This window comes from Phyllostomus discolor, chromosome 15, assembly GCF_004126475.2.
Source record: "Phyllostomus discolor isolate MPI-MPIP mPhyDis1 chromosome 15, mPhyDis1.pri.v3, whole genome shotgun sequence".
Classification (NCBI taxonomy): domain Eukaryota; kingdom Metazoa; phylum Chordata; class Mammalia; order Chiroptera; family Phyllostomidae; genus Phyllostomus; species Phyllostomus discolor.
The window spans coordinates 8,640,093-8,654,102 of record NC_040917.2 but is presented as its reverse complement, the minus strand read 5'-3'; the positions used below and the strand labels follow the sequence as shown (position 1 = coordinate 8,654,102).

At 44.3% G+C, this 14,010-nt stretch overlaps 1 protein-coding gene across 5 annotated transcripts in view; it reads right to left on the bottom strand.

Moving 5' to 3' along the window:
- Positions 1-3,996: 3,996 nt before the first annotated feature.
- The window catches only part of EGLN1 (egl-9 family hypoxia inducible factor 1), a 46,805-nt gene continuing 36,791 nt past the window's right edge, over positions 3,997-14,010 (bottom strand). The window contains exons 3-5 of one of the 5 annotated variants that reach the window (XM_028531212.2): positions 10,603-10,739; positions 7,603-7,670; positions 3,997-6,326 (exon numbers count right to left, since the gene is read on the bottom strand). In XM_028531212.2, coding sequence (XP_028387013.1) covers positions 6,262-6,326; positions 7,603-7,670; positions 10,603-10,739 — 270 coding nt within the window. In that variant the 3' untranslated portion in view covers positions 3,997-6,261. The remainder of the gene's footprint in view (positions 6,327-7,602; positions 7,671-10,602; positions 10,740-14,010) is intronic. The other 4 variants (XM_036016131.1, XM_036016134.1, XM_036016133.1 and 1 more) reach the window with 4 other exon arrangements.

Sequence of the window (14,010 nt, the reverse complement as noted above, 5' to 3'; positions counted from 1 at the left end):
CGGACGCCCGGGTCGCCCACACGGGCGTGCCTCTGCCGAGGGCCCGTCCTCAGCACTGTGTAGTGTCGCCGCACTGTGGAAGCTCCACGCAGTGCAGGTGGGCGTCCCCTCTCTCTAACTCTGCTTTGAACTCCTGGCTGCTTTCGTCCCCTTTAATGCCCTTTGTTTATTTTCAGTCGAATCTATTCTTTCTTGGGTGCCTTATCATTTAATGCTAATTTAAGATAGTTTTGTCTTTTTCTATTTCTTTGCTGAGTTACATCAACTCTTGCATCACAGCTTCCTGAGGGTTTTTTTGGGGGGGTGTTTTTTTCTTTTAGTCCATCTTTTGCAGAGATTCTGAGTTTCTAATTTCAGGTGTTAATTTGTATTTCTGCCGAGTTCTGTTCGAGGCATTTAATCCAGACTGGGTCTTGTTCCAGTTCTCCTCTGCCTGTGGGTGACGAGAGAATTTTCCTGAGCTGTAATTGATTCTCACTGTTTCCTTCTTATCGCAGTGTTTACAGATGTCTTCCTTTTTCTGCTCATCCAAGGGACATCCTTTTCTTTGACTTGGACGTGCAGCTGGTTCCACGTACGCAAGGACAGGGGTGTGTTGGGGCAGTGACGTACAGTTTCTGAGACCACACTTTTCTCCGCGGTGTGGGAGGGGCTGGAGTCCCTTCTGCGTCTGTCCTATTTCTTTCCGTCCAGGAGACATCTTCCCCTCTCTGAGATGGTACTTCCCCAACAGGCCCCCTGCGGCCTCATGAACTTTCCAACTTTCTCTTCCTGATACACCGGTGTCATAGATTCATCAGTGTGTCCCTCCACCCCCTGTACTGCCACTGCTGGGCCCCCCAGGCCTTCGCCCCTTCACTGTAGTGTCCCCCTGACGCTGCCTTCACTGCAGGTCTGGTCCAGCTGTAAGCTTCAGGCGCATACTTCTCTCGAACTTTTTTTCTGTGGCTCCATTATGCTGCAGGCACACGCGAAAGGTGGGTTTGTTCCTGTCCATGTGGTGCTGGGGAGACTTTCACGAAAGAGATTCCCATTTAGGCAGCTGCCAATATTTACTGGGAAACCGCAAGGCCAAGGGCCTCCCCTTAAATATGATCACACAAGCAAGAATTACCAGACACGTGAGGAAAACATCCAACGTGAAGACAAAAAGTAAAACAGAAAGGTTAAATACTGTATCCACTAAGTGGAGCAGGATGCTGTATACACTTTTAAATTAAAATTTAGAGATCATAAAGAGCTCCTGGATGAAAACCCTATTAGCAAACATGAAACCCCCCACTGGGCGAACCGAAAAACTGGTATCTCCAAAATAAAGGACACAGACACACAGTAACCAGAAGAGAAATAACCCATTCCAACCAGCGGATGTTGCAGAAAGGGCAGAGCATGGAGGAGAGATGATATAATAATTTAAGAAAACGCCCCCAAATGTAGGGTGCAAGCTTACGGTCCACGTGCCTAGCACGCTGGCTGCACACGCCAAAGCACCATCGAAGGCTCCAGAGCCCTGGGCACAGAGAGCAGCTGTGCGTGCCCACAGGGAACAAGCAGGTGACATATGAAGAATCAGGAGTAGGAATGGCTTCAGATTTCTCAGCATCCACACTGGAACCCACAGGCGGCGAGGCAAGGCCTTCGACATTCTGAAGGCAAACCGTTTCCAAATTCATTTGAAACTCAGAGTAGAACAAAGACATTGGGTCGGTCTTGAGAACTCACCACCCACGCGCTCGTTCACAGAAAGTGCCGAAGGGCATCATGCTTCACCAGACTGCGGAAGTGAACCGAGGAAGAGGAAGTGCGGATCCAGGAAACACAAGATCCAGCTCAGGGTGGTGAAGGGTCCCCAGAACAATTGAGACGGGGATCTAAGGAAGACAGCTGTGCAGCCGGCACAGAAGGCAATCACTCCACAAAGCCGCAGGTTAGAGGCCACAGGGAGTAAAATGAAGACTCGAGACATTCGGGGAAACGTAAACTGTGGAAGCGACGTCATCGTGGTTTACTCTTGTTCCAGCTTTGACCTTCATGCACAGTCTGATGATGAACTGGGTGTTAACCCAAGTCACAACCTAATTACAAAAGAAAGGTCAGGGGATGTGGCGGATGCTCGTACAGGTGTGGTCGGGATGGAGGGAGAGGCCTGGAAAGAGACCTACAGGCTCATCTTCCACGTCGGGGGTGAGCTAGACATAAGGCCAAACACGGACCAGTCAACGTGCAGGGATGTAATGACACTATTTAGAACGGGGCAAAGCCCTGCAGAATCGCTTCAGCAGCATACAGGCTAACCTTGGGATGACAGATATTATTAGCGTGGCCTCTGTGCAAGGACGACGTGCAAACTGGTGAGGTGGTCTGTGTGTTTTTTTTAAAGCCACTTCTCTGATCCTGTTTTAATTATAAATGGAGATAAAGTTGGCTGTGCTTATTTTGTGTGCTCTGAGAAAAATGGACGCGTACTTTATAGAACACCACAGAAATAATAATTTTGGCAAAAAAGTCTTCATCTCAATGCGAAGGAGACCTCTCCCAATAACCTTTACGACACACCCTGCTCAGAGCTGCAATGACCATGGGAAAGAAGAGCATTAGCCTCCTGCAGCTGTGCAGGCTCTCCCTGTGTCGTGAAGTTGCTAATGCGTTCTCTAGTTATGAAAGCCTTCCAGGTCACAAGGCCATGCATGCCCTTTCCCCATGGTACATCCTTGAACTGGGCCATATTTCAGACAATCATGAAAAGAATCCACATTAAAACCAAAGCAGCCCTGGCTGGTGTGGCTCAGTGGACTGAGGGCTGGCCTGGGAAACAAAGGGTCACCGGTTCAATTCCCAGTCAGGGTACATGCCTGGGTTGTGGGCCAGGTGCCCAGTGGGGGGCCCACAAGAGGCAACCAGACACTGATGTTTCTCTCCCTCTTTCTCTTTCCCTTCTCCTCTGTCTAAAAACAAATAAAATCTTAAAACAAAAACAAAAACAAAAACAAAACAAAAGCAAATGTATCCCTGACCTCTGATGTCCAAAAAGCTATTCTTGGAGCAGTGAAGACTGGGCACTTCCACAGGGCGAGAATGTGTGTCACTGCGGTCCCTGGCTGGGACGCAGCCCTGGTCCCTGCACTGCGTGCACCTGCACTTCATTTAGGCCGCACTCAGCTCCGCAAGTCTGGAGCTACTGCACTTACTTTCAGATGAAGAAGGCGCCGGGGTCACACATTCAGGTGGCCGGTTGAGCCAGGAGTAAACAGATTTGCTGTTTTTACTACACTGACGAATTTAATTCACCTCTACCTCTCACTCATCTGCCCTCTCCTTTAATTCACCCAACTGTATTTCAGTACAAACTTCCAAATGCCCTCAGGCTGGAAAATAACTAGAACACTGCACTAAAAAAATATTTAAATACGAGATAAATGACATGCACCCTCATCTCACATTATAAGAGCGCATATATTTTAGTCCATGACCACACAAATTAACTGTCTTGTATATGCAATAGGACACCAGTGACAATTAGAGATAAATGTCTGATGCCCCCGTCCTTTCTGCAGCAGAGGGGGGACACAGACCTGGCCCAAAAGCACGGGTGTTAGAGTAATTTTTAAAACCCTAAAAGGTACAGAATCCAAACACAACTCCTGAACTACAAGGGCGGTCCGACCACCCCCAAGATGTCCCTCACACCGCTGGACTCCTATGTTCGCGACCCTCCCCTTGTTGGCATTTACAGAAAGCCGTGGAAACATTCTGGACTGGGCAGAGACGTGTGACAGAAAAGCACAACATCTGATGGAAGGGCCCATATGATAAAGGATTAAAAAACCAAAAAAAGAGAGGAACATAACAACCATAGGTTTTTCAAGAACATTTGTACATCGTTTTAATCAGATTAGCTTTACAAGCAACTTGAGAGCTCTTTCATAATGAAACACTGCTTTTCAAATTACATGACTTTATAGTCTGCATATGAATCCTGAAGTTCTTTGCCTGCTGTTTATAAAAGGTCCGTCCGTGTTTTACAGCTGGTTAATGTGTTGAATAAAAACAGCATTAGAAGCTTTATCTTTAACCAGGATTAAACACATATAGGCCACAAATAATTTTAAATTTTGTTTTAAATGAGAGTCCTGCTTGGTGGCACGTTAACGGTCCCACAAACATGAAATGAACAGATTTTAAATGGATATTAAAGAAACGGCTATCCTGACTTCTTGACCCTTTCACAACGATCTCCAAGAGATTACACAAACCCTTCCAAAACTAGAGAAACACAGACTGCAGGACCCGTCCGGCAGCACGGCCCACACAGCGGAACGGACATCTGAACGACACGGGGGCCCCCAGCTGAACCGGTTGCTGCTATGCACCTCGGTGCCCAGACAAACCTCCCGTCCACACGGTACCACTTGTGCCCGGTTTCAAAATGACAGCGCACGGCACCGTGGGCCAGGCGGCAGAGAGCTCACGCTCCCAGGCAGCGGGCGGAGGCACTTACTGTGTGGATGCTGGGCTGGACTGTCTGGGACGGGGAGAGGACGGGGAACAAAAGTCAACACGGGCAAGGAAAAAACGACATCACCTCTCGTTTCCTCCTGCAAGTTCTGCTAAGCGAGATTGCAATACTGAAGGCTAACCCCACCCTCGGTCCACACTGTCAGTTTCACTCAACAATTTTTTTCATGTTTTACATGAACAATATCAATCTTTTAATAAAAATTACTGAGCTTTCCATAGAAAAGGTCTCTAATTGCATACAAACTATACAAATGCTAAAACTGCCGTAGTTGAAATATACAGAAGCATTTCTGTACACTCACATTATTTTGGCAAAGAAGATCAAGGACAGAGACAGCGAGCGGCGGTGGGCATCCCCCCCAGAACGCCCGCGGAACACGGGCGCCGCCCTGCGCGCTCTGCCGAGGACACTGACGTCTGTGACCTCCGTCCCGACTCGGGCAGTAAGTAACCGAGCCTGGGGGGGCCTTGTGTCATTTTGTAACATTCCCTTTTTTTTTCTGAAAAGTAAAAAAGAAAACTCACAGAACGTAAAAATTAAATTATCTTGCTTTCGCTTCATTTGTTTTTCCCAGCTAAACATGCACCTCTGCGTAGTGATAGAGAGGCCGGTATCGCGTGTGCAGAACGCCTCAGCAGCGGCCTGGGGAGTCACCAGATTGAGTCGGTGGTCGCACGGGTCCGTCTTGATGCGCCTGGTCTCCCCTTGATGCTGCCCACGGGGAGCAAGGTGCTGACCTGCGGATCGGAGGGGTCGCGGGAGCAGGAAACAGAACAGCAGCGCTGGACGCGCAACCCGCCGCTGGGAAGCCAGGGCAAGTCTCGGGAACGGGGGCGCAGCCTTCTACAACTGTAGGACGCGCCGGAAAGCTTAAGGAAGCCCTTTATCGCAGGAACCTGATGCTGAAGATAACCTCAAGTTCATCTAGTGCCAGTCACTGTAGGCTTTTTATTTTGAATTTAACTTAAAATATAAAATTCTATTTTTCTTACTGTGTATTTTTTCTTACAAAACATTCGAAACTAAGAGTTACTGGTAGTAAGTGGTGATCGTTTTACTGTTATGTTTCATTATTAACAATGCCAAAAAAAACAACAGCAGCAATTTTTAAGAGTTCGAATTAGTGTAAGACAAGACTACAGAACAATCCGGTTTTTCAGCTGGTAATTAAAGTGCTCCTTCTTTCGGGTGAAAAGAAAATTAAAGTAATCATCAGTCACTGGCAACAATCAGTATAAGTGGTCTTTTAGGGCAAAATTTAATAGTACGAAGAGGTTTACAAAAATAGATTGATGCTACTTTGGGGAGTAATACTGTAATTTTTTTCTCAATTAAGTTTTGATAGATTGTACCTGATCATACAAAAATTACTTCAAATTCAAACTTGACTATATAAAAAAGGGAGAGATGAAACGAACTCAGCTAGATGACAGGTCTGGCCAAATGTGAGAATGAAACCACTCTGCCGGGCACTTAGTTCATGTCCAGGTGTAAATACCGTGTTCAGCTGACAGCTTATATTCTTCCCACAGCAATCACAGGTTCGGAGTCACTCATGCAAGTACAAAGCCACACAGTCAAGTCTTCTTTCCGATGCAACACAAAAACGTTGTTTCTGTTTCCTTATGAAAATGCCAAATGGTTGTCTATTTCTCTTTATCCCGTTTATGTGCAGTCACAAGTTAACAAACAGCGTCAACACTTGTTGCAGGTGAAGTGGGTGTTGCTGCATCCAAGTGTCTCTATAAGACGTCTTTACTGACTGAATCAGAAGGCTTATTTAGTTCAACCCTCACACCTTTCTCACCTGCAAGGTAAACAAACAAAAAAACAACAAAAATTCATTCACCAAGCACCAGAGAGCTTCTGTCACTGCTTCCCACTGAGCTCCTTACAGTATGCACAAGGTTTCACTCCGCAAACATACATCATGTGCAAACTATCACCCCTGTACTTCCGAAAGCTACCCTCGGCACTGTACTACGATGAGTGCGTTAGTCGGAGCTAGTAACCCTTCCAAGGGGAAACACATTCTCAGCACAGAGATAGTGATTTCATCTTTTTACTGGAAAAGTAATTTGAATTGTTATAAAATAGTAGTGTGTTCTGCATCACTAAAAGCACACTACTAGGCTTCTGCCAAAAATAATTACTTTTAAAAATACATAAAAATCGTATGAACATCCGACTTTCATAGTTTTATAAAAGGCTGATCTGGGATTATCAATGGCTCGTGACAATACAGCCAGTTCTCAGTAATGTGAACCTCGACCAGACTGTGGGAGACACACGGTAAGGTTAAAGAACAGACAGGTGAGGGGTCCATCCGATGGAAAACTAAGACCCGCTGCCCCAGGAGACAGCCCCTACGGGGGGTGCAGGGTCGGCTTACTGAAGGACCTCAGGCTTAGTACAAGTGTGTCGACCTATGGCCACCTCTGGCAGCTAAGGACTCTACACGCCCATCTGATTTACTAACTCCGTCATTTCCTTTCATCTCCTTTGTATCAATTGTCTTCATGTCCACATTCCATGTGAAGGACCCGAGTACTCTGAGGGTGTCTAACCTGCAGCCCGTGGGCCACATGAGGCTCAGGATTTCTATGAATGTGGCCCAACACAAATTGTAAATTTACTTAAAACATGATGAGTATTTTTTGGTGATTACATGTCACAATGTATTTAATGTGTGGCCCAAGACAACTTTTCTTCTTCCAGTGTGGCCCAGAGACTCTAAAAGGCCGGACACCCCTGCTTAGAGTGTGGACATTTAAAGAGGGAAAGATATTAACTTCCTTCTAAGGGGAGATTGAGGGGAAGCCAGACGGCAGCTCTCAACAGTTGAGCAGCCTGTGACCGAAAAGGATAATCATAGGGAATCTCAGCTTGTATCAGAATAATTTCCTCAGACTTCTTTGCCTCAAACCTTCCTAATCTTCAAATAATTTTCTTTTCTTGGTTAATGATAACAATGAAGTGACCTTAAGAGAAGTCCTCTTCTAAGGGAGTTAAGGAGTTTAACAAAAGTACAAGGACTGTGGGCAATGTCCTTCCAATGTACCCTGGCCCCAAATGCTGTTTACCTGTTTGATATTTTACTTTAGCTCGTGCTCTCTCATCTGCATCAAAATACCAAACAGTTATTGCGTACCTAAAAGAAAATTTAGAATAGGGTAAGAATGATCACTGGGGGGAAAAGGTGATATGCTTTGCAATGGTCTATAAAATGTGTAATGTCAAAATAAAGTCTCAATCGAAATGTTACAGGAGGATAAACGAGTAGTCACAACCCACTTATCCAGCAACCTCAGTGCTCCGAGTGCAGCAGGGAACCAGGAGCTCCAGTTGACTCTGCAAAGCTGGTGAGTTTTTACGACTTTCTTAATGCCTAATAACCTGCTCGATCTCCTTTGCCAGCTCGCAGCAGGCCAGAAACAGACATTACGAAGGCAAGAGAATGGCTGCGGCCCTACCCACAGCATGAGTTCCGAAAGGAGAGGAAGAGAAAAGGACTCGAGGCCTGGTGCTTTTCAGAGACAGGGAGGGCAGACAGTCCCCGCAGCTTTCAGGACAGCACTACGTCACAGCGAAGAATCCCAGTGCATGTTTACAGTTGTATAGCCTCGAGTCATCAGGAAAGAGCTAAATTTTGCTAAGAATATTTTTAGGATTTTTACTGAAACAATTATACTGTGTTTAGACATAAAGTTTAGCTAAGCTTCGCCTTTCTGAATATTTCACTTATTTGGAATATATCATTCCACAAATAAGCGAGGACTCTCTGGTTTATTAAGTACCACAAAGCACATAGTTACACCTCTTGGCACACACGCTACAGGAAGTGAAAGCATGCTACGATAATCCCGTAGCAGAGAAAAGCAATTCAAGTGTCTTGCAGATTCTGGCCAGTATTCACTGGGGGGAGAGCAACACAGGTGAAATGAAGAGCCAGTAAGTGTGACAGAGCTAAATCACGTACAATATTTGAGGTAAAGACTCAGAGGCAAGTCGAGTCAGAGAGTCTGGACAACTGGGGAAACTGAGGCCCACTGATCACTCAGTGGGTGAGTAGCAGAACTGAGGTCACAGTCCAGCCTCCTGACTTCCAGGTTCTGCTCTTTCCAACACCTTTCTTGCCATCTAGACTCTTTTATTTTTCCAAGGGGTCTTGGCAATGGGAAAAGGGCACAGATATATGATTTTACATTTCTTTTGCCCATGCCCCAAACTTTTAGTTACTTAGTAATCAGAGTTCTAAATATCTGGGTCAACTCCCCTCTCTAGCCCTAAGTCCCTACCAGAAAATAACTGTAAACTATTACATGTCATTCTGCTGTTCCCTCCTTATCTCCCACTGACCTGCTGAACAACCCTCCTCGCATCCGCACCCACGGCTGCACTGGAACTGGGCCAGTCTCACTCTTTCCCCCCAGGGCTTTACCACCATGTCTGTCCTCCCTGCTTCCTGGCGCTCTAGGTCCCGCTGACTTCCTCTTCCTGCAGGGCACCGGACCCATCTAGCGCAATTCACGCTGCCGTCTCCCTACTCCTAACTCCTGTGGCACTTACCCCGCCCCATAACCATGTGGCATTTAGTTACTGCCTAAAAACATCTGTTACCTATTTATCTACAAAGGACACAGCCAGAGCATACTCCACGAAAAGGACGGTCTGTGCAACGCTGCTAGGTCAGAAAGGGCTCGGAAGGGGGAGCAGGGGCAGAGCTGGGCACAGGGGTGCTGCGAGGAGAGACGGGCAGCATGTCACGGATGTGCCAGGACCCCTGGTTTCCATTCTTGGCTTCTTAGTGATCTCTAGCCACAAACTATTCAGCCTGCTCTTCACCGTATGAATTAGGGCTAAAGGCAACATGGCCGAAGAGAAGTCAGTAAAAGGGAGAGACGACAACACAGTCTTTAGAATCTGAACCTCATCAAAGGCTGGCCTGTCTCTCACATGATTATTGAAAGCCAACTCTTCTCCCAGCGTGTGAGGGTGTGCCTCTCGTCACCAGTTCTAAGCAAATGCATGCCAGAAACTCACTATCGTGATGTTCAAAGTGTTTTCAATAATGAAAAACAGGTATTTAATACACACTGCTTTTTCTACAAACATTTATTTTTACAACGATGTCTGTAACACCTTCCACTTTAAGTCTTAACATTTTAACTGAGTCACAGTGAATGGTAAAATAATTTAAGGAATACATTAAACGTAATAGGTTTAGAATATTAAATCTTGTAAAAAGTATAATATAGAAAAAGATGCTATTATTAAAGCCAAAGGGTTATTTTTCTAACCTTAGCTCCCACGCATGAGAACCTTTTCTTTCCTCCACTCTTGTTTCTCTTCACTTCTCCTCCCTGGTGACCTCTTGCTTGTCTCCTCTGTGTCATTTTACTACACCAGCCTCCCCCGCCCCTTGTAAAGAGCTGCCCTTTTTCTTCTCCAGCTCTTCTTTCTACTCCAAGTGAGTAGCTGCCCCCTGAACAACAACAGTTTGAACTGCATGGGTCCACTTACACGCAGTTTTCCAAAAAATACTGTAATATTTTCTTTCTTATGATTTTCTGAATAACATTTTCTTTTGTCTAGCTTACTTTATTGTAACAGTATAAATATACATACATATATATATAAACATATAAAATGTGCTGATTGACTAAGTTATCAGTGAAGTTTCTGGTCAACAGTGGGCTATTAGAAGTTACTTTTTTTGGATGGGTCAAAAATTACACACAGATTTTTGACTGCACGGGGGTCTGCACACCTTCATCTACACACTGCTCAAGGGCCAACTACTCTCATAAAACCACAGGATGGACAGCAGTTACCAGATGAACAAAGGAAGAGGAGGTTGGAGAGATGAAGGGCCCACGCTTCCAGTTTTACCCCAAACACGGAGTGGCTATGCAAAGAAAGTCACATTGAGTACCAAGTGTGAATAATGTTACAAAACTATTCAAATGAAAATTATGACGGCAGCGTTATGATATACAAGTAACTGAAAACTTAAGATTATCTTATGTATCTCTTCTGTCCTGCCACAATCTTTACCAATGGTTTCTTAAAAGGAACACTACCTTGTAGCATATGCTGGTTGTACTTCATGAGGGTTGCGACGGTCAGACCAGAAAAACAGCAGTCTATCAAATTTAGGTTCAATGTCAGCGAACTGGGCTTTGCCTTCTGGGAAAATTCGAAGTATACCTCCACTTACCTAGGAAAAGAGCCAATATCTAAGTATGAGTAACCAAGAATGCTACAAGTTAAATTTAATGGGGGAAGAGTCCATTACAGTGAATCAAAATCCTTAACTGGATTGTTCAGATACATTTCAGTCCACAAGGTCTGCAGGTGAGTTGCGATTCCAAGTATATGCACTGATACAAGGGAAAAAAATCATTTCCTGTTTTAGGGACCTTATATATACTTGATGAAACAGACGAATATTATCTGACTCCAAAAGCCTTAAAGTGCTGCAACTTCCAGGTTTTAAGTTAGCAAATACTTCCTATTTATGTATGGTAATGATCGGCTTAACCTGCTCTTCAAATGTTTACATTTCAAATCATCTTGAGTAAATTACAGGCATACCTCATTTTACTGTGCTTCCCAGATATAGTGTTTTTTGTTGTTGTTTTTTTCCACAAATTGCAAGACCTTCTGCCAACAAAAGGATTATGAATCCCTCTACTGTGACAGTTGCTTTATTGCAATATTGGCTTTGTTGCGGTGCTCTGGACCCAAACGGCAGTATCTCTGAGGTGTGCCTGTTCTATGGTTAAGTATGTCAAATAAAGCAGTTTAGCATATTTTAAAGTTCAACAGATAATGAACAGGACAGCCACGAACTGAATGGCCCTCACTTGAAGAATTCAGTGTCACCAGTAGAACGTGTCCCCATTTATTGTCCCCACCACCACTGTGGTCATTATCGGGAACCGAAGCCCTCCCTTTCCGCACTGAGCCTGACACACTGATGACTGACTGCCTGCTTCTGAAACTGGGTTCCGTCCAGAAAGGATTATTACTATTTACCCAAATACATACTCTTCCCCATTTGGGATTAGGTGGACCCACCAACTCATTCAATATTGACTTAAGTGTCTACTGTTCTGGGACTGGAGGTGGGCCCACAGTGCAGAGTAGGGAATAATGCAGACAGATGTCCTCCTGGTATTTACAATCCAGGGGAATTAGAGCGAGGCAAAAACCACCCAACTAATAAGCAGCTTTTTACCCTCAGAAAAAAAAAAAAAACCCTAAACTCCTAGGTAGTTAGACTCTTAAATTGAAACTTTAATACTTGATCAAGACATTAAGGAGGTTGGGCCTATTCCTAGAGTCTATAGTCAGAGAAGCTACGGATCAGGTTCATCCCGAAGTTAGTTAAATTCAAGCTACTTGGTACCCTTGCCCGCCTTCCTCAGGTTCCCGCGTTGTCGGAGTGATTCCCGCAGCCTCATGTGCACATCTGAAGAACCTTCAGACTGTGACCAAGAACATGTCTTCTTTTCTCCCTGGCCCCTGCCCTGTAACTGGAGTCATTGGGAGTATCACAGGTGGTCTGCTGAAAATGTCTAAAAAGGCCCTGGCTGGTGTGGCTTAGTGGATTGAGCACCAGTCTGCGACCCAAAGAGTCACCGGTTAGATTCCCAGTCAGGACACATGACTGGGTTGTAGGCCAGGTCCCCAGTAGGGGGCACGTGAGAGGCAACCACACATTGATGTTTCTCTCCCTCTCTTTCTCTCTCCCTTCCCCTCTCTCTAAAAAATAAATAAATATTTTTTTGTTTTATTTTTTATTTATTTACTTTTTTGGTTAAATTTAAATTATTTTTTTATTTTAATTGTTGTTCAAGTATAGTTTTCTACCTTTTACTCCCATCCCAGCCCACCCCCCAGCCCTCCCTCCCTCCCTCCCTCCCTCCCATTTCCAACCCCCCTTGTTTTTGTCCATGTGTCCTTTATACTTGTTCAATAAAATATTTTTTAAAAAAAGAAAATGTTTAAAAAGAGATAGTTGAAGCTTCTAGTCTTCCTATGGGAAACCACCCCGACCTCTGAGTTAGGTGGGGCTCCCGTGTGCTCCCCCAGCAATCCGCCCTGCACGTGGCACAGCCAGTTGCACCGCGGTCTGCCGGTCCTTCCCTTCCACTGGAGCCCAGCTCCGTGCGGCTGGCTCTCTCTCTGCTCCACCTCCAGCCCCCAGAACAGTGTCTGGCGCCGCAGACATTCGGCACGTTCTCGTAATGAAAGGTTTCAGTTCTACATATAAAAATGCTACAGACTTTTTTCTGCTTATGTACTAATTTAAAAATGATATATTAATGACTTTGGCTAGGTCATATGAAAATTACAACACTGGCCTAAAGGACTTAACAGTATACAGAAGTGAAGTGCTGATCAATGTATCTCTAGCTTTCCAGACAGTCACCAAAATCTAAATTAAAAAAAAATTTTAATTTTAACCAAAGTTACATCAATCTACTTTGTATGTTGGGCTCAAGCTAAATTACCAAACTTATTTCTCTATTTCAAAGTTTTAAAATTGTAATAGAAAAAACCATGTCTGTTGATACAATGCCTCAAGCTCTACTTAGCAATAAAACTTACCTGCAATTTGAACTTGGACTAGGACACAGGAAGCTCCTTAAATCAGAATGATATAGTGAAAGATCACCGTGAGAATCTTTCTGTGCACTGTGAGAATACCCTCAACTTTAGAATGCATATTTAGGAGAGAAATAGGTTTTGCACCCTTGAGACTTGGTGGTTTCCATTTTTGTGGGGGTGTGTGTGAGAAGGGGTGCAAAACCTATTTATTTCTACCCTAATAGGGGGAGGAATATTTCTCCCCTAAAGGGGAGGTGGTGTTTTAAAGGTTATTTAATTTAAAAAAATTACCCTGGCTACACTGGTGTGTTGGCTCTGTGGAAACCCACTGGGGTATATACACTTGTTCACTTTTCTATTGGAATATTTTGCTTTAAAAAAGTCAATTTAAACAGATTTTGAAAATTAACCAAAAATTAGCTTACACCACTTCCAACACAATAACAACAAATAACATGCTTCCAAAGTTTAAATCATTTAAAACAAAGTGAAACTTGGGTTAGTATTAAGGGACTATGTGTTTAAAACAGAAGTTAAACGTCTTATTCAAGGGTGGGTGAAAAGGAGGTTACATAACACAATAATAGTTAATAAATAATACAAGAAATAACTCTGTGTTTCACGTACCCACAGCTGTAAACCTACTTTTGCTCACCCTGTACACTCTAACTGGTTTTACAGGACTTGTCAGTATTGATAAACTTCTGGTTTCCTATAATCAATATTCAATCCAACAATGCAATGCCAGATAACATCTCTAGAACAATGTGAAGAATAAAGTAGGAGTAAGTAGCAAGTAAACTATGGTAATTATTTATACATGATCTCCCCAAAAAGCCATTATAAAACAATCATTGACAGAAACATTTTCA